Here is a 23,670-nt window from a genome sequence, read left to right as displayed (position 1 = left end):
TGTGTATCCACAGTCTGAGCAGCTCCTGGTGGACAATGCTCCTGCTTCCAGCCAGTCACTGGGCGGAGTACGAGCAAGAGGAGGACCGAGCCCGAAACCTCAGGTCCCCACTCGGCCACAGGCAAATATCCAATCCCACCATTTATTTGGCAACACACGGCAGGAAGTGGTCGTACGTTGGATAGGGCTCGGAATAGCTTCCCCCGGCAGGTGCTGGCTGGTCCTCCCTCTCTGGTGCACTTTTAAGGTTCCATTTTAATTTTTTTTTTTCGTCAGTCAACGACTAGAAGCAAGTTATTGAATAATAACAGTCTCGGTACATTTATTTAGCATGCAACACTAAGTGAAAACTTTGGCAATGCACGAGTGTAACACAGTGATAGAGAAGGGAGCTTCTACTACTGGTTCCTCTAATACTGGCTTCACAGTGTGGAGATTGTGCTACATCCACCAACACAGGCCTCCATAGTCAGCTTCAGTACTTCATCCCAGGAACAAACTCCTTCGCATTGGGGTTCAAGTTGCTCTTGGTCTAGAAAAGAAGGCAGCAGATCGCAAGTTATTCCCCCCCCGGGAAAAGGCTGCAATACCCAATAAGCAGATTGGGATCCGTGCACTTTGACATTTCAACATCATTCTAGGAACACAGGAGCAGGAGGAGGCCATTCAGCCCCTCGAGCCTGGTCCATCATTCAATTAGATTGTGGCTGATTTGTATCTTAACTCCAGTTACCCTCCTTGCTCCAAATCACTCAATACCCTTTGATGGACATGTTGGAGAGTTAAGAGTTAATAATCAAACTGAACTGCATAACCATAACATAACTGGTCGAAAGGGCAACAGGCTGCCTGGACAGGAGAGAAGAGACGGAGCTGTAGCCTGCTGCCTGTGAGTGAGGGGAGAATTGAGTCCTGTTCTGCTCCAGATGTCACCTTATCATCTGCAAGGAAATACTTGACTGGAACGAACATCGACCATGAGGGATTAATGTATAACTTTAAGAGATCAAAAAAGATGTAAAGACATTCAAGATAGAAAGAGGGGAGATAATTGATAAACTAATCAAACCTAGAAAGGATAAAACCCCTGGTCTGGATGGATTGCATTCGTGAAATTTAAAAGACGTTAGGGAGGAGATAGCAGAGGCATTATTGCATATCTATAAAAATTCATTAGAAAAGGGAATATTGCCAGAGGACTGGAGGACAGTTAATGTACATAGAATCATAGAATGGTTACAGCACAGAAGGAGGCCATTCGGCCCATCAAGCCTGTGCCTGCTCTTCGTAAGAGCTATCCAAATGGTCCCACTCCCCCGCCCTTTCCCTGTTGCCCTGCAAATTTTTTCTCTTCAAGGACTTATCCAGTTCCCTTTTGAAGGCCATGATTGAATCTGCCTCCACCACCCCCTCAGGCAGTGCATTCCAGATCCTAAACACTCGCTGTGTAAAAAAGTTTTCCTCATGTTGCCTTTGGTTCTTTTGCCAATCACCTTCAATCTGTGTCCTCTGGTTCTCGACCCTTCCACCAATGGGAACAGTTTCTCCAGTCTATCCACGTAACTGAAGTCCCTCATCCCTGGAATCATTCCAGTAAATCTTTTCTGCACCCTCTCTAAGGCCTTCACATCTTTCCTAAAGTGAGGTGCCCACTTCAGTTGTGGCCAAACCAGTGTTTTATGAAGGTTCATTATGACTTCCTTACTTTTGTACTCTAATCCACCTGTGACTCCACTTTCAAGGAGCTATGAACCTGTACTCCCAGATCTCTTTGTTTTATAACTCTCCCCAACACCCTACCATTAACGGAGTAGGTCCTGGCCCAATTCGATCTACCAAAATGCATCACCTCACATTTATCTAAATTAAACTCCATCTGCCATTCATCGGCCCACTGGCCCAGTTTATCAAGATCCCGTTGCAATCCTAGATAACCTTCTTCACTGTCCACAATGCCACCAATCTTGGTGTCATCTGCAAACTTACTAACCATGCCACCTAAATTCTCATCCAAATCATTAATATAAATAACAAATAACAGTGGACCCAGCACCGATCCCTGAGGCACACCGCTGGTCACAGGCCTCCAGTTTGAAAAACAACCCTCGACAACCACCCTCTATCTTCTGTCGTCAATCCAATTTTGTATCCAATTGGCAACCTCACCTTGGATCCCGTGAGATTTAACCTTATGTAACAACCTACCATGCGGTACCTTGTCAAAGGCTTTGCTGAAGTCCATGTAGACCACGTCTACTGCACAGCCCTCATCTATCTTCTTGGTCACCCTTCAAAAAACTCAAATTTGTGAGACATGATTTTCCTCTCACAAAACCATGCTGACTGTTCCTAATCAGTCCCTGCCTCTCCAAATGCCTGTAGATCCTGTCTCTCAGAATACCCTCTAACAACTTACCCACTACAGATGTCAGGCTCATCGGTCTGTAGTTCCCAGGCTTTTCCCTGCCGCCCTTCTTAAACAAAGGCACAACATTTGCTACCCTCCAATCTTCAGGCACCTCACCTGTAGCTGTCGATGATTCAAATATCTCTGCTAGGGGACCCGCAATTTCCTCCCTAACCTCCCATAACGTCCTGGGATACATTTCATCAGGTCCCGGAGATTTATCTACCTTGATGCGCGTTAAGACTTCCAGCACCTCCCTCTCTGTAATATGTACACTCCTCAAGACATCACTATTTATTTCCCCAAGTTCCCTAACATCCATGCCTTTCTCAACCGTAAATACAGATGTGAAATATTCATTTAGGATCTCACCCATCTCTTGTGGTTCCGCACATAGATGACCTTGTTGATCCTCAAGAGGCCCTACCCTCTCCCTAGTTACTCTTTTGTCCTTTATGTATTTGTAGAAGCTCCATTTGCAATTGTATTTACAATTCTCCAGTCCTCTGGCACCACCCCCGTATCTAAGATTATGGCCAGTACCTCCATAATTTCCACCCTGACTTCCCTCAGCAACCTAGGATGCATCCCATCCGGACCGGGTGATTTATCTACTTTAAGTACAGCTAGACTTTTTAGTACCTCCTCTTTATCAATTTTTAGCCCATCCAGTATCTCAACTACCTCCTCTTTTACTGTGACTTTGTACCTGTCTTTACCAAGGAAGATGCTGCTAAAGTACTCATTTCGTAGGTCAGCCATGCCCTCTGCCTCCACGAGTAGATCTCCTTTTTGGTCCCTAATCGGCCCCACCCCTCCTCTTACCACCCGTTTACTATTTAGATGCCTATAGAAGACTTCTGGATTCCCTTTTATGTTGGCCGCCAGTCTATTCTCATAATCTCTCTCTCTGCCCCTCTTATTGCCTTTTTCACTTACATACGAATTAAGAGCAGGTGTAGGCCATTCGGCCCCTCGAGCCTGCTGTGCCATTTGACCTCAACTCTACTTTCCCGTCTACCTACTATAACCTTTGACTCCCTTGTTAATCAAGAATCTATCTAACTCAGCCTTAAAAATATTCAATGACCCTGCCTCCACCGCTCTCTGGGGAAGGGAGTTCCACAGACTCACGACCCTCTGAGAGAAAAAATTTCTCCTCATCTCTGTCTTAAATGGGAGACCCCTTATTTTTAAACTGTGGCCCCTAGTTCTAGTCTCTCCCACAAGGGGAAACATCCTCTCACCATCTACCTCTTCTAGTCCCCTCAGGATCTTATATGTTTCAATGAGATCACCTCTCATTCTTCTAAACTCCAGTGTATACAGGCCCAACTTGTCCAACCTTTCCTCATAAGATAATCCCCTCATCCCAGGAATCAGTCGAGTGAACCTTCTCTGAACTGCCTCCAAAGCAATTATGTCCTTTCTTAAATAAAGAGACCAAAACTGCACACAGTATTCTAGATGTGGTCTCACCAATGCCCTGCACAACTGGAGCAAAACATCTCTACTTTTATATTCCATTCCCCTTGCAATAAATGACAACATTCCATTTACTTTCCTAATCACTTGCTGTACCTGCATACTAACTTTTTGTGATTCATGTACTAGGACACCCAGATCCCTCTGTACCTCAGAGTTCTGCGATCTCTCTCCATTTAAACAATATACTACTTTTCTATTCCTCCTGCCAAAGTGGACAAGTTCACATTTCCCACATTATACTCCATCTGCCAAATTTTTTCCCACTCACTTAACCTATCTATATCCCTTTGCAGACTCCTTATATCCTCTTCACAAACTTACTTTCCTACCTACCTTTGTGTCATCAGCAAATTTAACAACCATACATTCAGTCCCTTCATCCAAGTCATTGATATAGATTGTAAATAGTTGAGGCCCAAGCACTGATCCCTGTGGCACTCCACTCGTTACATCTTGCCAACCTGAAAATGACCCATTTATGCCTACTCTCTGTTTCCTGTTAGCTAACCAATCCTTTATCTGTGCAAATATGTTACCCCCTACACCAGGAGCTCTTATTTTGTGTAGTAGCCTTTGATGTGGCACCTTGTCAAAAGCCTTCTGGAAATCCACATCCACAGGATCCCCTTTATCCACGTTGCTTGTTACTTCCTCAAAGAACTCTAATAAATTCGTCAAACACTATTTCCGTTTCACAAAGCCGTGTTGACTCTGCCTGATTGCATTGAGATTTTCTAAGTGCCCTGCTATAACCTCTTTAATAATAGATTCTAGCATTTTCCCATCTAGCATCCACTATCTCTGCAGCCACTTCTTTTAAGACCCTGGGATGAAGTCAGTCAGGACCTGGGGACTTGTCAGCTTTTAGTTCTAATAATTTTTTCAGAACCCTTTCCCTGGTGATTGTAAATGTTTTAAGTTCCTCCCTCCCTTTCACCTCTTGATTCACAATTATTTCTGGCATGTTATTTGTATCCTCTACAGTGAAGACTGATGCAAAATATCTGTTCAATTCATCCGTCATTTCCTTATTCTCCATTATTAATTCCCCAGACTCTCTAGAGAACCAATGCTCACTTTACTTACTCTTTTCCTTACTATCTGTTTTTATATTTCTAGCTAGCTTTCTCTCGTACTCTAATCTCTCCCTCCTTATTATTCTTTTAGTCATTCTTTGCTGTTTTTTATATTCTGTCCAGTCTTCTGACCTGCCACTAATCTTCACGGAATTGTGTGCTTTTTCTTTCAATTTGATACTATCTTTAACTTCCTTAGTTAGTACGTCCTTCCCCTAGAGTCTTTCTTTCTCACTGGAATGTATCTTCGCTGTGTGTAATGAAATATCTCATTAAATGTCTGCCACTGCATCTCTACTGACCTATCCCTTAACCGAAGTTCCCAGTTGACTTTAGCCAGCTCTGTCTTCATGCCCTCATAATGGCCCTTATTTAAGTTTAAAACACTAGTCTAAGACTTACTCTTCTCTCCCTCAAACTGAATGCGAAATTCAATCATATTGTGATCACTGCTGCCTAGAGGCTCCTTTACAATGAGGTCATTAATTAATCCCGTCTCATTACACATTACCAGATCTAGAATAGCCTGCTCTCTGATTGGCACTAGAACGTGCTGCTCTAAGAAACTATCCTGAAAGCACTCCATGAACTCATCTTCCAGGCTACCTTTGTCAATCAGATTCTTCCAATCTATATGTAGATTATTACTGTTCCTTTCTCACAAGCCCCCATTATTTCTTCCTGTATACCCTGTCCTACAGTGTGGTTACTGTTATGGGGCCTATAAACTAGTCCCACAAGTGACTTCTTGCCTTTACTATTTCTTATTTCTACCCAAACTGATTCTACATCTTGGTCTTTAGAACTAAGATCATTTCTCTCTCTTATACTCATGTCATCCTTAATTAACAGAGCTACCCCTCCACCTTTTCCTAGCTTCCTGTCCTTCCTTCCACTCTGTATTTTCTATTTTCAGACTGGTTCTCACTTGTATTATCAACCTGACATCTGTCATACACCCCCTTTTTCTGCTTCATCTTACTCTATCTCTTTCGTCATCCAGGGAGCTCTGGCTTTAGTTGCCCTACCTTTCCCCCTCGTGGGAATGTACCTAGACTGTACCCAAACTATCTCCTCTTTAAAGGCCGCCCATTGTTTGATCACAGTTTTGCCTGCCAATCTTTGATTCCAATTTACCCGGGCCAGATCCGTTCTCATCCCACTGAAACTGGCCCTCCTCCAATTAAATATTTTTACTCTAGATTGCTCCTTGTCCTTTTCCATAACTATTCTAAACCTTATAATACTATGATCACTGTTCCCTAAATGTTCCCCCACTTGACCCACCTCATTCCCCAGAACCAGATCCAGCAATACCTCCTTCCTCGTTGGGCCAGAAACATACTGATCCAGAAAGGTCTCCTGAACACACTTCAGAAATTCCTCCCCCTCTTTGTCCTTTACACTATTACTATCCCAGTCTATATTAGGATAGTTGAAGTCCCCCATTATCACAACTCTATGGCTCTTGCAACTCTCTAATTTCCCTGCAAATTTGCTCCTCTATCTCCTTCCCACTAGTTGGTGGCCTATCGAATACACCCAGTAGTGTAATGGCACCTCTATTGTTTCTTAACTTTAATCAAATAGATTCTGTCCTTGCCCCCTCCAGGACATCCTCTCTCCCCAGTGCTGCAATATTCTCCTTAATCAATACTGCCACCACCCCCCTCCTTTCTTCCCTTCCCTATCTTTCCTGAACACCTTGTATCCAGGAATATTTAGTACCCAATCCTGCCCTTTTTTGAGCCAGGTCTCTGTTATCACCATGACATCGTATTCCCATGTGGTTATTTGCGCCTGCAGCTCACCAACCTTATTTACCACGCTTCGTGTGTTTACACACATGTACCGTAAACCTATCTTAGACCTTCTTGTATTCTCTCTTGGTCTGACCCCATCTAATACCGTACGATTTCTTAGTCTAGTGCTATCTGTCTCTCCCAATCCCTTGTGCATCTTATTTCTCCTTTCTAATGCTACATCCTGGTGCTCATACCCCTGCTAAATTAGTTTAAACCCTCTCCCACAGCACTAGTGAACCTCCCCATGAGGATATTGTTGAGGTGCAACCTGTCCATCTTGAACAGGTCCCTCCTGCCCCAGAACTGGTCCCAATGCCCCAAGAATCTGAAGCCCTCCCTCTTGCACCATGTCTCTAGCCACACATTAACCTGCCTTATCTTTCTATTATTATTCCTTTAAAAAGGGAGATACAACAAGTCCAGGGAATTGTAGACCAATTAGCTTAACGTCAGTGGCAGGAAAGATGTAACAGAGAAACATCTAGTAACCGAAAATATAATAACAACATAAGAAATAGGAGCAGGAGTAGGCCATATGGCCCCTTGAGCCTGCTCCGCCATTGAATCAGATCATGGCTGATCTTCGACCTCAACTCCACTTTCCCGCCTGATCCCCATATCCCTTGATTCGCCTCGAGTCCAAAAATCTCTCTCAGCCGTGAACATTTTCAACGACTGAGCATCCACAGCCCTCTGGGGTAGAGAATTCCAAAGATTCACAACCCACTGAGTGAAGAAATTCCTCATCTCAGTCTTAAACGACCGACCCCTTATCCTGAGACCAAGCCCCCTCGTTCTAGACTCCGAGCATCTACCTTGTCAAACACCTCAGAATCTTATATGTTTCGATGAGATCACCTCTCATTCTTCTAAACGCGATAGTATAGGCCCATTCTACTCAATCTCCCCTCATAGGTCAACCCTCTCATCCCAGGAATCAATCTAATGAACCTTCGCTGTACTGCCTCTAAGACCAAAACTGTACACAGTACTCCAGGTGAGGTCTCACTAAAACCCTGTATAATTGTAGCAAGACTTCCTTACTCTTGTACTCCAACCTCCTTGCAATAAAGGCCAACATACCATTTGCCTTCCTAACTGCTTGCTGTAGCTGAATGCTAACTTTTTGTGTTTCTTGTACAAGGACATCCAAATCTCTCTGAACACCAACATTTAATAGTTTTTCACCATTGAAAAAATATTCTGTTTTTCTATTCTTCCTACCAAAGTGAATAACCTCACATTTCCCCACATTATAATCCATCTGCCACCTTCTTGCCTGAGGCCCAAGCACTGATCCTTGCGGCACCCCACTAGTTACAACCTGCCAACCTGAAAATGACCCGTTTATCCCTACTCTCTGTTTTCTGTCCGTTAACCAATCCTCTCTCCATGCTAATATATTACCCCCAACCCCATGAGCCCTTATCTTGTGTAACAACCTTTCCTGTGGCACCTTATCGAATGCCTTTTGAAAATCCAAATATACCATATCCACCGATTCCCCTTTATCTACCCTGCTAGATACATCCTCAAAAAACTCTCAGATTTGTCAAACATGATTTCCCTTTCATAAAACCATGTTGACTCTGCCTAATTATGTTATGATTTTCTAAATGCCCTGTTACCACTTCCTTAATAATGGATTCCAGCATTTTCCCGACGACTGATGTCAGGCTAACTGGCCTGTAGTTCCTTGTTTTCACTCTCCCTCCTTTCTTGAATAGCGGGGTTACACTTGCTTCCTTCCAATCCACTGGGACCATTCTAGAATCTAGGGAATTCTGGAAGATCATAACCAATGCATCCACTATCTCTGCAGCCTCCTCTTTTAGAATCCTTGGAAGGAGGCCATCAGGTCCAGGGGATTTATCAGTTTTTAGTCCCGTTAATTTCTCCAGTGCTTTTTCTCTACTGATCTTAATTACTTTAAGTTCCTCACTCTCATTAGACTCTTGGTTTCCCACTATTTCTGGTATGCTTTTTGTGTCTTCTACTTTGAAGACAGATACAAAATATTTGTTTAACGCATCTGCCATTTCCTGATTCCCCATTATAATTTCTCCTGTCTCAGCCCCTAGGGGACCAATGTTTACCTTTGCTACTCTCTTCCTTTTTGCATACTTGTAGAAGCTCTTACAATCTGTTTTTATATTTTTTGCTAGTTTACTCTCATATTCTATTTTCTCCCTTTTTATCAATTTTTTGGTCATCCTTTGCTGGTTTCTAAAACTCTCCCAATCCTCAGGCTTACTACTCTTCTTGGCAACATTATAGGCCTCTTCTTTTAATCTAACACTATCCTTAACTTCTTTAGTTAGCCACAGATGAATCACTTTTCCCGTGGAGATTTTATTTCTCAATGGAATGTATATTTGTTGAGAATATTGAAACATTTCTTTAAATGTTTGCCATTGCTAATCTATCGACATACCTTTTAATCTAATCTCCCAATCTACATTAGCCAACTCGCCCCTCATACCTATGTAATTGGCTTTATTTAAGTTTAAGACTCTAGTTTCGGACTTAAGTACGTCATTCTCAAACTCCACTTGAAATGTTATCATATTATGATCACTCTTCACCAGAGGATCCTTTGTGAGATTACTAATTAACCCTGTCGCATTACACAACACCAGATCTAAAATAGCCTGTTCCCTGGTTGGTTCCATGACGTATTGCTCCAGGAAACTGTCTCGAATACATTCCATGAACTTGTCCTCCAGACTGCCTTTGCCAATTTGCTTTGGCCTGTCAATATGAAGATTAAAGTCTCCCACGATTATTGCATTACCTTTGTTACAAGCTCCTATTATTTCATGATTAACACCCAGTCCAACAGTATAGCTACTGTTAGGGGGCCTATAAACTACCATCAGTGTTTTCTGCCCCTTGTTATTTCTTATTTCCACCCAGACCGATTCTACTCCCTGATCCTCAGCCAAGATAGCTATTAGATCAAACCCATGTATCTCTATTTGTGCCACTAATTCACCACTGTCCTTATGTCATCCTTTATTATCAGGACTACCCCATCTCCCCCCCTTTCCCATTCTGCCTGTCCTTTCGAAACGTCAAGTCCCCTGGAATATTTAGTTCTCAACCTTGATCATCTTGCAACCATGTCTCTGTAATGGTTATTAGATCAAACCCATTTATCTCTCTTTGTGCCACTAATTCATCAGTCTTGTTACAAATGCTTCGTACATTCAGATAAAGAGCCTCAGAACCTCATTCCTAGTTCCTACGCGGACCACGACAACTGGATCCTCCCCCTCATGCTCCAAGTTCTTTTCCATCCGCGAGGAGATGCCCTTAACCCTGGCACCAGGCAGGCAACACAGCCTTAGGGACTCCTGGTCGCGACTGCAGAGAACAGTTTCTAGACCCCTGACTATACTATCCCCTGCCACTACCATATTCCTTTTTACTCCCCCCATTGAATGGCCTCCTGTACCATGGTGCCGTGGTCAGTTTGCCCATCCTCCCTGCAGTCTTTGATCTCATCCATACAGGTAGCAAGTACCTCGTACCTGTTTGACAAGGTCAAAGGCTGAGGCTCCTCCACCACTAGATCCTGGGTCCCCATACCTGCCTGACTCACAGTCACATCCTCCTGTCCCTGGCCACAGACCAAATCTAAACTACTACCCAACCTAAGGAGTGTGACTGCCTCCTGGATCAAAGTGTCCAGATAACTCTCCCCCCTCCCTGATGCATCGCAATGTCTGCAACTTGGACTCCAGCTCAACAACTCTGAGCCGAAGTTCCTTGAGTTGCAGACACTTACTGCAGATGTGGTTGCTCGGATCTCACTGGTCTCCACAAACTCCCACATGCTGCAGTAATAAAGAATAGTCAGCACGGATTTCAAAAGGGAACGTCATGCTTGACCAACCTTACTGAACTCTTTGAAGAAGTAACAGAAAGAGTAGACAAGGGCAATGCAGTAGATGTGATATCAAGAAACGGCTGAGTGCACTGGCAAAGGCTATGGGCCCCGAAACATCCCAGCTGTCGTGCTGAAGTCTTGTGCTCCAGAACTAGCTGTGCCTCGAGCCAAGCTGTTCCAGTACAGCTACAAAACTGGCATCTACCCGACAATGTGGAAAATTGCCCAGGTATGTCCTGTCCACAAAAAGCAAGACAAATCCAATCCGGCCAATTACCGCCCCATCAGTCTACTCTCAATCATCAGCAAAGTGTTGGAAGGTGTCGTCGACAGTGCTATCAAGCGGCACTTACTCACCAATAACCTGCTCATCGATGCTCAGTTTGGGTTCAGCCAGGACCACTCGGCTCCAGACCTCATTACAGCCTTGGTCCAAACATGGACAAAAGAGCTGAATTCCAGAGGTGAGGTGAGAGTGACTGCCCTTGACATCAAGGCAGCATTTGACTCAATGTGGCACCAAGGAGCCCGAGTAAAATTGAAGTCAATGGGAATCAGGGGGAAAACTCTCCAGTGGCTGGAGTCATACCTAGCACAAAGGAAGATGGTAGTGGTTGTCAGAGGCCAATCATCTCAGCCCCAGGACATTGCTGCAGGAGTTCCTCAGGGCAGTGTCCTCGGCCCAACCATCTTCAGCTGCTTCATCAATGACCTTCCCTCCATCATAAGGTCAGAAATGGGGATGTTCGCTGATGACTGCACAATGTTCAGTTCCATTCGCAACCCCTCAAATAATGAAGCAGTCCGAGCCTGCATGCAGCAAGACCTGGACAACATCCAGGCTTGGGCTGATAAGTGGCAAGTAACATTTGCGCCAGATAAGTGCCAGGCAATGACCATCTCCAACAAGAGAGAGTCCAACCACCTCCCCTTGACATTCAACGGCATTACCACCATCAACATCCTAGGGGGCACCATTGACCAGAAACTTAACTGGACCAGCCATATAAATACTGTGGCTACGACAGCAGGTCAGAGGCTGCGTATTCTGCGGCGAGTGACTCACCTCCTGACTCCCCAAAGCCTTTCCACCATACACAAGGCACAAGTCAGGAGTGCGATGGAATACTCTCCAATTGCTTGGATGAGTGCAGCTCCAACAACACTCAAGAAGCTTGACACCATCCAGGACAAAGCAGCCCGCTTGATTGGCACCCCATCCACCACCCTAAACATTCACTCCCTTCACCAACGGCGCACCGTGGCTGCAGTGTGTACCATCCACAGGATGCACTGCAGCAACTCGCCAAGGCTTCTTCGACAGCACCTCCCAAACCTGCGACCTCTACCACCTAGAAGGACAAGAGCAGCAGGCACATGGGAACACCACCACCTGCACGTTCCCCTCCAAGTCACAAACCATCTCGACCTGGAAATATATCGCCGTTCCTTCATCGTCGCTGGGTCAAAATCCTGGAACTCCCTTCCTAACAGTACTGTGAGAGAACCGTCACCACACGGACTGCAGCGATTCAAGGGCACCTTCTCAAGGGCAATTAGGGATGGGCAATAAATGCTGGCCTCGCCAGCGACGCCCACATCCCATGAACGAATAATAAAGAAAAATGTAATATATTTGGATTTTTGAAAGGCCTTCGATAAGGTCCCACATAGTAGACTCATGACTAAGATCAGAGCATGTGGAGTCAGGGGACAAGTAGCAGAATAGATAGCAAGCTGGCTACAAAACAGAAAATGGAGAGTAGGGGTTAAGGGTAGCTATTCAGACTGGCAAAAGATGGGAAATGGTGTTCCACAGGGATTGGTGCTGGGACTACTGTTGTTCACAATTTACATCAACGATTTGGACTCCGGAATCGGAAGAACAATTTCAATATTTGCAGATGACACCAAATTGGGGGGTATAGTTAATACTGAGGAGGACTGCGACAAAATACAGGAAGACATTAATAAACTTGCAGAATGGGTAATGGATTTGGCAAATGGATTTCAATTTCGATAAATGTAAGGTGGTACATTTTGGTAGGAATAATGAGGAGGCCACATAATCCTTGGATAATAAGAGTCTAAATGGGGTCGAGGAGCAGAGGGATCTCACAAATCACTGAAAGTAGTGACACAGGTTGTTAATAAGACCATTAAAAAAAAGCAAACCACTGGGGTTCATTTCTGGACGGATAGATTGAAAAGCAGAGAAGTTATGCTAAACTTGTACAGAACCACATTTGGAGTACTGTGAATATTTCTGGTCTCCACACTATAAAAAAGTTAGAGGCACTGGAGAAAGTGCAAAAAAGATTTACTCGGATGATACCAGAATTGAGAGGTTGTACCTTCAGGAAAGATTGAATAGGTTGGGACTCTTTTCTCTGGGAAAGTGAAGGCTAAGGGGTGACCTGATAGAGGTCTTTAAGAGTATGAAAAGGTTTGATAGGGTAGATGTAGAGAAAATGTTTCCACTTGTGGGGAGACCAGAACTAGAGGCCATAAATATAAGACAGTCACTAATAAATCCAATAGGGAATTCAGAAGAAACTTCTTCATCCAGGGAGTGGTTAGAATGTGGAATTCGCTACTATCAGGAGTAGTTGAGGTGAATAGCACAGATACATTTGAGGGGAAGCTAGATAAACACGAGGAAGAAAGGAATAGAAGGATATGTTGACAGGGTGAGATGAAGAGGGGTGGGAGGAGCTTCGTGTGGAGCATAAACACCAGCATAGATCTGTTGGGCCGAATGGCTTGTTTCTGTGCTGTACATTCTTTGCAGTTCTTTGTAACTTTAGCGATTAGTTTTTTTTTATTTGTTCACGGGATGTGGGCTTCGCTGGCAAGGCCGGCATTTATTGCCCATCCCTAATTGCCCTCGAGAAGGTGGTGGTGAGCTGCCTTCTTGAACCGCTGCAGTCCGTGTGGTGACGGTTCTCCCACAGTGCTGTTAGGAAGGGAGTTCCAGGATTTTGACCCAGCGACAATGAAGGAACGGCGATACATTTCCAAGTCGGGATGGTGTGTGACTTGAAGGGGAACGTGCAGGTGGTGTTGTTCCCATGCGCCTGCTGCCCTTGTCCTTCTTGGTGGTAGAGGTCGCTGGTTTGGGAGGTGCTGTCGAAGAAGTGTAACAAATATAAGCAGAGGGATCAATTAACCATAGCATAGAATAGATGTCTGTTACAATTGGGGAAAACAAGCTGTCCTTGCAAAGGTCAGGAGACAGCTAAATCACAAAGTCTGGAACTAGTTAACCATGAAAGGTAATAATCTCTGGGTTATTCCTAGTGCCACGCGTTAGTGAGTATAGGAATAGTGGGAGAAGATAGATTAATGCATGGCTGGAGAATGCAGGAGGGAGGGCTTCAGATTCCTGGGGCATTGGGACCAGTTCTAGGGCAGGAGGGATCTGTTCAAAATGGAATGTTGCACCTCCATAGAGCTGGGACCAATATCCTCGCGGGGAGGTTCACTAATGCTGTGGGGAAGGGTTTAAACTAATTTGGCAGGGGGATGGGCTCCAGGATGAAACATTAGAGAGGAGAAACAAGGTGCACAGAGGACTGGGAGAGACAGGTAACACTAGAATAAAAAATATTTCAGAAATAGGAGGGATCAGATAGGGGGCAAATGCAAGGCAGTCTAAGATGAGTTTAGAGTGCATGTGTGTAAATGCACATAGTGTGATAAAGGTTGGTGAGCTGCAGGCAAAGGTCACCACATGGGACTATGATATAGAGGCAATAACAGAGACCAGGCTCAAAGAAGGGGAAGATGGGTACTTAATATACCTGGCAAGAATCATAGAAAGGTTACAGCATGCAAGGAGGCCATTTGGCCCATCGAGTCCACGCCGGCTCCATGCAAGAGCAATCCAGCTAGTCCCACTCCCCCGCCCTTTCCCCGTAGCCCTGCAAATTTTTTTCCTTTCAAGTACTTATCCAGTTCCCTTTTGAAGGCCATGATTGAATCTGCCTCCACCACCCCCTCGGGCAGTGCATTCCAAATCCTAAACACTCGCTGTGTAAAAAACGTTTTTCCTCATGTCACCTTTGGTTCTTTTGCCAATCACCTTAAATCTATGTCCTCTGGTTCTTGACCCTTCCACCACTGGGAACAGTTTCTCTCTATCTATTTTGTCCAGACCCTTCGTGATTTTGAATACCTCGATCAAATCTTCTCTCAACCTTCTCTGCTCCAAGGAGTACAAGCCCAGCTTCTCCAGTCTATCCACGTAACAAAAGTCCCTCATCCCTGGAATCATTCCAGTAAATCTCTTCTGCACCCTCTCGAAGGTCTTCACATCTTTCCTGAAGTGCAGTGCCCAGAATTGGACACAATCCTCCAGCTGTAGCCGAACCAGTGTTTTATAAAGGTTCATCATGACTTCCATACTTTTGTACTCTATGCCTCTATTTATAAAGCCCAGGATCCCGTATGCTTATTTAACCGCTTTCTCAAACTGCTCTGCCACCTTCAACGATTTGTGCACAAATACCCACAGATCATTCTGTTCCTGTACCCCTTTTAGAGTTGTGCCCTCGAGTTATATATTGCCTCTCCTCGTTCTCCCTACCGAAATGTATCACTTCGCATTTTTCTGCATTGAATTTAATCTGCCACGTGTCTGCCCATGCCACCAGCCTGTCGATATCCTCTTGAAGTCTATCACGATCCTCCTCACTGTTCACTACCCTTCCAAGTTTTGTGTCATCTGCAAATTTTGACATTGTGCACTGTACATCTAAGTCCAAGTCATTAACATACATCAAGAAAAGCAGTGGTCCAAGCACCAACCCCTGGGGAAAACCACTATACACCTCCCTCAAGTCCGAAAAACAACAGTTCGCCACTACTCTCTTTTCTGTCACTTAGCCAATTCTGTATTCATGCTGCTACTGCCCCATTTTATTCCATGGGCCGCAGTCTTGATGGTAAGCCTACTGTGCGGCACTTTATCAAGTGCCTTTTGAAAGTCCATATGCACCACATCAACTGCATTGACCCTCTCTGTCACCTCATCAAAAAACTCAATCAAGTTAGTCTACAAGATATTCAGGAAAGATAGGGAAGGAAAGAAAGAGAGGGGGGGCTGGTGGCAGTATTAATTGAAGAAACTATTACAGCACTGGAAAGGGATGATGTATCTGAGGGTCAAAGACAGAATCTGTTTGGTTAGAATTAAGGAACAATAGAGGATCTATTACACTACTGGATGTACACTATAGGGCACCAAATAGTGGGAAGGAGATAGAGGGGCAAATTTGCAGGCAAATTACAGAAAGATGCAAGAACTATAGAGTAGTGATAATGGGGGACTTCAATTATCCCAATATAGACTGGGACAGTAACAGTGTAAAGGGTAAAGAGGGGGAGGAATTCCTGAAATGTGTACAAGAGAACTTTCTTGATCAGTGTGTTTCCAGCCCAACGAGGAAGGAAGCAGTGCCGGATCTAGTTCTGGGGAATGAAGTGGGGCAGGTGGAGCATGTTTCAGTGGGGGAGCATTTGGGGAACAGTGATCATAATATCATTAAGTTTAGAACAGTTCTGGAAAAGGACGAGGAACAATCAAATGTGAAAATACTTAACTGGAGGAGGGCTCATTTCAGAGAGTTAAAAAAGGATCTTGCCCTGGTGGATTGGAATCAAAAATTGGTCAGCAAAATAGTAATTGATCAATGGGAGGCCTTCAAGGAGGAGTTGGTTCGGGTACAGAGTAGACACATTCCTACGAGGGGGAAAGGAAGGGCATTCAAAGCTAGAGCTCCCTGGATGACTAAAGATATAGAGATTAAAATGAAATAGAAAAAGGAGGCTTATGACGAATGTAAGGTTCATAATACAGTAGAGAACCAGGCTGAATACAGAAAGTACAGAGGAGATCTAAAAAGGGAATGAGAGGCAAAGGGAGAGTATGAGAATAGATTAGCAGCTAACATAAAAGGGAACCCAAAAGCCTTTTATAAACATATAAATAATAAAAGGGTCGTCAAAGGAAGGGTGGGACCGATTAGGGACTAAAAAAGAGATCTTCTTGTGGAGGCAGAGGGCATGGCTGAGGCACTAAATGAATACTTTGCATCGGTCTTCACCGGAGAAGAGGATGCTGTCATTGTAGCAGTAAAGGAGGAGGTAGTAGTGATATTGGATAGGATAAAAATATCAACGACGTCGGTTAAAAAAAAGGGATGAGGCCCTGCAAGCAGAATATAGGGAGTTAGGAAATAAATTAAAAAGCAGGACCTCTAAGGTAGTAATCTCAGGATTACTCCCAGTGCCACGTGCCAGCGAGAGCAGAAATAGGAGAATAGACCAGGTGAATGCGTGGCTTGAGAGATGGTGTAGGAGGGAGGGGTTTAAATTCCTGAGGCATTGGGACTGATTCTGGGAAAGACCTGTACAAGCTGGACGGGTTGCACCCAAGCAGAACCAGGACCAATATCCTCGCGGGGGCATTTGCTAGTTCTGTTGGGGAGGGTTTAAACTAGTATGGCAGGGGGATGGGAACCAAAGGGCAGGTACAGACAGGACAAATTCAGAGCAGGAAACGGGAAGTAGAAAAGCAGTTAGTGACGTAGTTAGCAACTCAGAAAGGCAAAAGAAGCAAAGGTTAAATAGTGTTCAGCACAGGAATTTGACAGGGTTAAAGGGTATGTACTTCAATGCAAAGAATATGACAAACAAAGCAGATGAGCTAAGGGCACAGATAGACACAAGGCAGCATGATATCATTGCTACAATGGAAACCTGGCTTAAAGAGGGGGACCCTGCAAGGTCCTCCTCACTAACACCTGGGGGCCAAAATTGGGAGAGCTGTCCCACAGACTAGTCAAGCAACAGCCCGACATAGCCAGACTCACAGAATCATATCTTTCAGCCAACGTCCCAGACTCTTCCATCACCATCCCTGGGTATGTCCTGTCCCACCGGCAGGACAGACCGACCAGAGGTGGTGGTGCAGTGATATACAGTCAGGAGGGAGTGGCCCTGGGAGTCCTCAACATTGACTCTGGACCCCATGAAACCTCATGGCATCAGGTCAAAGATGGACAAGGAAACCTCCTGCTGATTACCACCTACCGCCCTCCCTCAGCTGATGAATCAGTCCTCCTCCATGTTGAGCACCACTTGGGGGAAGCACTGAGGGTAGCAAGGGCACAGAATATACTCTGGGTGGGGGACTTAAATGTCCATCACCAAGAGTGGCTCGGTAGCTGGCCGAGTCCTGAAGGGTGGTGAGCGAACCAGCACGAGGGAAAAACCGACTTGACCTCGTCCTCACCAATCTACCTGTCGCAAATGCATCTGTCCATGACAGTATTAGTAGGAGTGAGCACCGCACAGTCCTCGTGGAGACGAAGTCCCGTCTTCGCACTGAGGGCGCCATCCAACGTGTTGTGTGGAACTACCACCGTGCTAAATGGGATAGATTCAGAACAGATCGAGCAGCTCAAAACTGGGCATCCATGAGGTGCTGTGGGCCATCAGCAGCAGCAGAATTGTATTCCAGCACAATCTGTAACCTCATGGCCCGGCATATTCCTCACTCTACCATTACCAACAAGCCAGAGGATCAACTCTGGTTCAATGAGGAGTGTAGAAGAGCATGTCAGGAGCAGCACCAGGCGTACCGAAAAATGAGGTGCCAACCTGGTGAAGCTACAACTCAGGACTACATGCATGCTAAACAGCGGAAGCAACATGCTATAGAATGAGCTAAGCGATTCCACAACCAACGGATCAGATCAAAGCTCTGCAGTCCTGCCACATTCAGTCGTGAATGGTGGTGGACAATTAAACAACTAACAGGAGGAGGAGGCTCTGTAAACATCCCCATCCTCAATGATGGCGGAGTCCAGCACGTGAGTGCAAAAGACAAGGCTGAAGCATTTGCAACCATCTTCAGCCAGAAGTGTCAAGTGGATGATCCATCTCGGCCTGGTCCCGATATCCCCACCATCACAGAAGCCAGTCTTCGGCCAATTCGATTCACTCCACATGATATCAAGAAACGGCCGAGTGCACTGGATACAACAAAGGCTATGGGCCCCGACCACATCCCGGCTGTAGCGCTGAAGATTTGTGCTCCAGAACGAGCCGCGCCTCTAGCCAAGCTGTTCCAGTACAGCTACAACACTGGCATCTACCCGACAATGTGGAAAATTGCCCAGGTATGTCCTGTCCACAAAAAATCGGACAAATCCAATCCGGCTAATTACCACCCCATCAGTCTACTCTCTATCATCAGCAAAGTGATGGAAGGTGTCGTCGACAGTGCTATCAAGTGGCACTTACTCACCAATAACCTGCTCACCGATACTCAGTTTGGGTTCCGCCAGGATCCAGATCTCATTACAGCCTTGGTCCAAACATGGACAAAAGAGCTGAATTCTAACAGCACTGTGGGAGAACAGTCACCACACGGACTGCAGCAGTTCAAGAAGGCGGCTCACCACCACCTTCTCAAGGGCAATTAGGGATGGGCAACAAATGCTGGCCTTGCCAGCGACGCCCACATCCCGTGAACGAAGAAAAAAAAAGGTGAGGCGAGAGTGACTGCCCTTGACATCAAGGCAGCATTTGACCGAGTGTGGCACCAAGGAGCCCGAGTAAAATTGAAGTCAATGGAAATCAGGGGGAAAACTCTCCAGTGGCTGGAGTCACACCTAGCACAAAGGAAGATGGTAGTGGTTGTCAGAGGCCAATCATCTCAGCCCCAGGACATTGCTGCAGGAGTTCCTCAGGGCAGTGTCCTAGGCACAACCATCTTCAGCTGCTTCATCAATAATCTTCCCTCCATCATAAGGTCAGAAATGGGGATGTTCGCTGATGATTGCACAGTGTTCAGTTCCATTCGCAACCCCTCAGATAATGAAGCAGTCCGAGCCCGCATGCAGCAAGACCTGGACAACATCCAGGCTTGGGCTGATGAGTGGCAAGTAACATTCGTGCCAGACAAGTGCCAGGCAATGACCATCTCCAACAACAGAGAGTCGAACCACCTCCCCTTGACATTCAACGGCATTACCATCGCCGAATCCTCCACCATCAACATCCTGGGGATCACCACTGACCAGAATCTTAACTGGACCAGCCACATAAATACTGTGGCTACAAGAGCAGGTCAAAGGCTGGGTATTCTGTGGCAGGTGACTCACCTCCTGACTCCCCAAAGCCTTTCCACCATCTACAAGGCACAAGTCAGGAGTGTGATGGAATACTCTCCACTTGCCTGGATGAGTGTAGCTCCAACAACACTCAAGAAGCTCGACACCGTCCAGGACAAGGCAGCCTGCTTGATTGGCACCCCATCCACTACCCTAAACATTCACTCCCTTCACCACCAGCGCACCGTGGCTGCAGTGTGTACCATCCACAGGATGTACTGCAGCAACTCGCCAAGGCTTCTTTGACAGCACCTCCCAAACCCGCGACCTCTACCACCTAGAAGGACAAGGGCAGCAGGCACATGGGAACATCACCATCTGTATGTTCGCCTCCAAGTCACACACCATCCCGACTTGGAAATATATCGTTGTTCCTTCATCGTCGCTGGGTCAAAATCCTGGAACTCCCTACCTAACAGCACTGTGGGAGAACCTTCACCACACGGACTGCAGCGGTTCAAGAAGGCGGCTCACCACCACCTTCTCAAAGCAATTAGGGATGGGCAATAAATGCTGGCCTTGACAGCGACCCCCACATCCCATAAATGAAAAAAAAATTGACAGCTCAATATGCCTGGATATAGAGTTTTCAGGCAGGATAGAGTGGGTGATAAAAAAGGAGGCTGGGTAGCATAATTGGTTAAAGAATCAATTACAGTTGTGAGAAGGGATGATATTGTAAATGGATCATCAATCGAGGCCATACGGGTTGAGCTAAGAAATAAAAAAGGGGGAGTCACACTACTCGGAGTGTACTATCGACCCCTGAATAGCGAAAGGGAGATAGAAGAACAAATATGTCGGCAAATTTCTGAGTGTAAAAATAAGAGGGCAATAATAGTCGGGGACTTCAACCACCCTAACATCAACTGGGATTCAAACAGTGTGAGGGGCACAGAGGGTGCAAAATTCTTGATCGGTGTCCAGGAGAACTTTTTTAGCCAGTTTGTGACAAGCCCAACAAGAGGGGATGCAATTCTCGATTTAGTCCTGGGAAATGAAGATGGGCAAGTGGGTGAAGTGACAGTGGGTGACTATATTGGTGATAGTGACCACAATTCAATTAGTTTTAGCATTATTATAGAAAAGGGACAGAGTTAAATCAGGAGTAAACGTTAAATCAGAAGTGCCGAGTGGATGATCCATCTCGGCCTCCTCCCAATATCCCCACCATCACAGAAGCCAGTCTTCAGCCAATTCGATTCACTCCACATGATATCAAGAAACGGCTGAGTGCACTGGATACAGCAAAGGTTACGGCCCCAACAACATCCCGGCTGTAGTGCTGAAGACTTGTGCTCCAGAACTAGCTGTGCCTCTAGCCAAACTGTTCCAGTACAGCTACAACACTGGCATCTACCCGACAATGTGGAAAATTGCCCAGGTATGTCCTGTCCACAAAAAAACAGGACAAATCCAATCCGGCCAATTACCGCCCCATCAGTCTACTCTCAATCATCAGCAAAGTGTTGGAAGGTGTCGTCGACAGTCCTATCAAGCGGCACTTACTCACCAACAGCCTGCTCGCCGATACTCAGTTTGGGTTCCACCAGGATCACTCGGCTCTAGACCTCATTACAGCCTTGGTCCAAACATGGACAAAACAGCTGAATTTCAGAGGTGAGGTGAGAGTGACTGCCCTTGACATCAAGGCAGCATTTGACTCAATGTGGCACCAAGGAGCCCTAGTAAAATTGAAGTCAATGGGAATCAGGGGAAAACTCTCCAGTGGCTCAAGTCATACCTAGCACAAAAGAAGATGGTAGTGGTTGTTGGAGGCCAATCATCTCAGCCCCAGGACATTGCTGCAGGAGTTCCTCAGGGCAGTGTCCTAGGCCCAACCATCTTCAGCTGCTTCATCAATGACCTTCCCTCCATCATAAGGTCAGAAATGGGGATGTTCGCTGATGATTGCACAGTGTTCAGTTCCATTCGCAACCCCTCAGATAATGAAGCAGTCCGTGTCCGCATGCAGCAAGACCTGGACAACATCCAGGCTTGGGCTGATAAGTGGCAAGTAACATTCGTGCCAGACAAGTGCCAGGCAATGACCATCTCCAACAAGAGAGAGTCTAACCACCTCCCCTTGACATTCAACGGCATTACCATCGCCGAATCCCCCACCATCAAAATCCTGGGGGTCACCATTGACCAGAATCTTAACTGGACCAGCCACATAAATACTGTGGCTACAAGAGCAGGTCAGAGGCTGGGTATTCTGTGGCGAGTAACTCACCTCCTGACTCCCCAAAGCCTTTCCACCATCTACAAGGCACAAGTCAGGAGTGTGATGGAATACTCTCCACTTGCTTGGATGAGTGCAGCTCCAACAACACTCAAGAAGCTTGACACCATCCAGGACAAGGCAGCCCGCTTGATTGGCACCCCATCCACCACCCTAAACATTCACTCCCTTCACCAACGGCGCACTGTGGCTGCAGTGTGCACCATCCACAGGATGCACTGCAGCAACTCGCCAAGGCTTCTTCGACAGCACCTCCCAAACCACCTAGAAGGACAAGGGCAGCAGGTACATGGAACAACACCACCTGCACGTTCCCCTCCAAGTCACACACCATCCCAACTTGGAAATATATCGCCGTTCCTTCATCGTCGCTGGGTCAAAATCCTGGAACTCCCTTCCTAACAGCACTGACTGCAGCGGTTCAAGAAGGCGGCTCACCACCACTTTCTCAAGGGCAATTAGGGATGGGCAATAAATGCTGGCCTCGCCAGCGACGCCCACATCCCGTGAATGAATTTTTAAAAAATTGGGGGAAGGCAAATTTTACAGAACTATGAGGTGATTTGGCAAAAGTGGACTGGACACAACTACTTGAGGAGAAATCAGTGGCAAGCCCGTGGGAGGCTCTAAAAAGTGAAATTCTACGGGTACATTGTAGACACGTCCCCTCAAAGAAAAAAGGTGGCACTGCCAAATCTAGAACCCCCTGGTTGTCTCGAAGTATACAGGGCAAGATAAAGCAGAAAAAGAAAGCTTATGACTGTCACAGAAAACTAAATACTGCAGAAAGCCTAGAGGAGTATAAAAAGTACAGGGATGACGTAAAAAAGGAAATAAGGAAAGCAAAGAGAGGGCATGAAAAAATATTGGTTCGTAAGATTAAAGAAAACCCAAAGATGTTTTATCAGTTCATTTAGAAGAAGAGGACAGCTAAGGAAAAGGATTAGAGGGGACACGAGGAAGAACTTTTTTACCCAGAGGGTGGTGGGTGTATGGAATTTGCTGCCCGAATTGGTGGTGGAGGCAGGGACTCTCAACTCTTTTAAAAAGTACCTGGACCTGCAACTAAAGTGCTGTAAGCTGCAGGGCAATGGACCAGGTGCTGGAAAGTGGGATTGGAATGGGCACCTGCTTGTTCTTTGAGCCGGCGCGGAGACGATGGGCCGAACGGCCCCCTTCTGTGCTGTATCTTTTCTATGGTTCTATGGTTACACTTAAAAGATTGGCAGAACTCAAAGTACAAAAGTTACCCGGTCCAGATGGGATGCATCCTCGGTTACTGAGGGAAGTAAGGATGGACATTGCGGAGGCTCTGGCCACAATCTTCCAATCCTCCTTAGATATGGGGATAATGTCAAATTACTGGAGAATTGCAAATGTTACACCCCTGTTCAAAAATGGAGAAAGGGATAAACCCAGCAATTACAGGCCAGTCAGCCTAATGTCAGTGGGGGGGAAACTTTTAGGGACAATCATAGCATCATTCGGCCCACTGAGTCCACGCCGGCTCCATGCAAGAGCAATCCAACTAGTCCCACTCCCCTGCCCTTTCCCCGTAGTCCTGCAAATTTTTTC

General features: G+C 45.9%; 1 protein-coding gene across 1 annotated transcript in view; it reads right to left on the bottom strand.

Moving 5' to 3' along the window:
* Window positions 1-294: 294 nt before the first annotated feature.
* LOC137314973 (polyadenylate-binding protein-interacting protein 2-like) overlaps window positions 295-23,670 on the bottom strand; it is a 94,997-nt gene continuing 71,621 nt past the window's right edge. The window contains exon 4 of the mRNA XM_067979929.1: window positions 295-532. Coding sequence (XP_067836030.1) covers window positions 476-532 — 57 coding nt within the window. The 3' untranslated portion in view covers window positions 295-475. The remainder of the gene's footprint in view (window positions 533-23,670) is intronic.

This window comes from Heptranchias perlo, unplaced genomic scaffold, assembly GCF_035084215.1.
Source record: "Heptranchias perlo isolate sHepPer1 unplaced genomic scaffold, sHepPer1.hap1 HAP1_SCAFFOLD_527, whole genome shotgun sequence".
NCBI classification, from domain to species: Eukaryota; Metazoa; Chordata; class Chondrichthyes; order Hexanchiformes; family Hexanchidae; genus Heptranchias; species Heptranchias perlo.
Note: the sequence above shows the minus strand (reverse complement) of the source record. Positions and strands in the feature narration are given on the sequence as shown.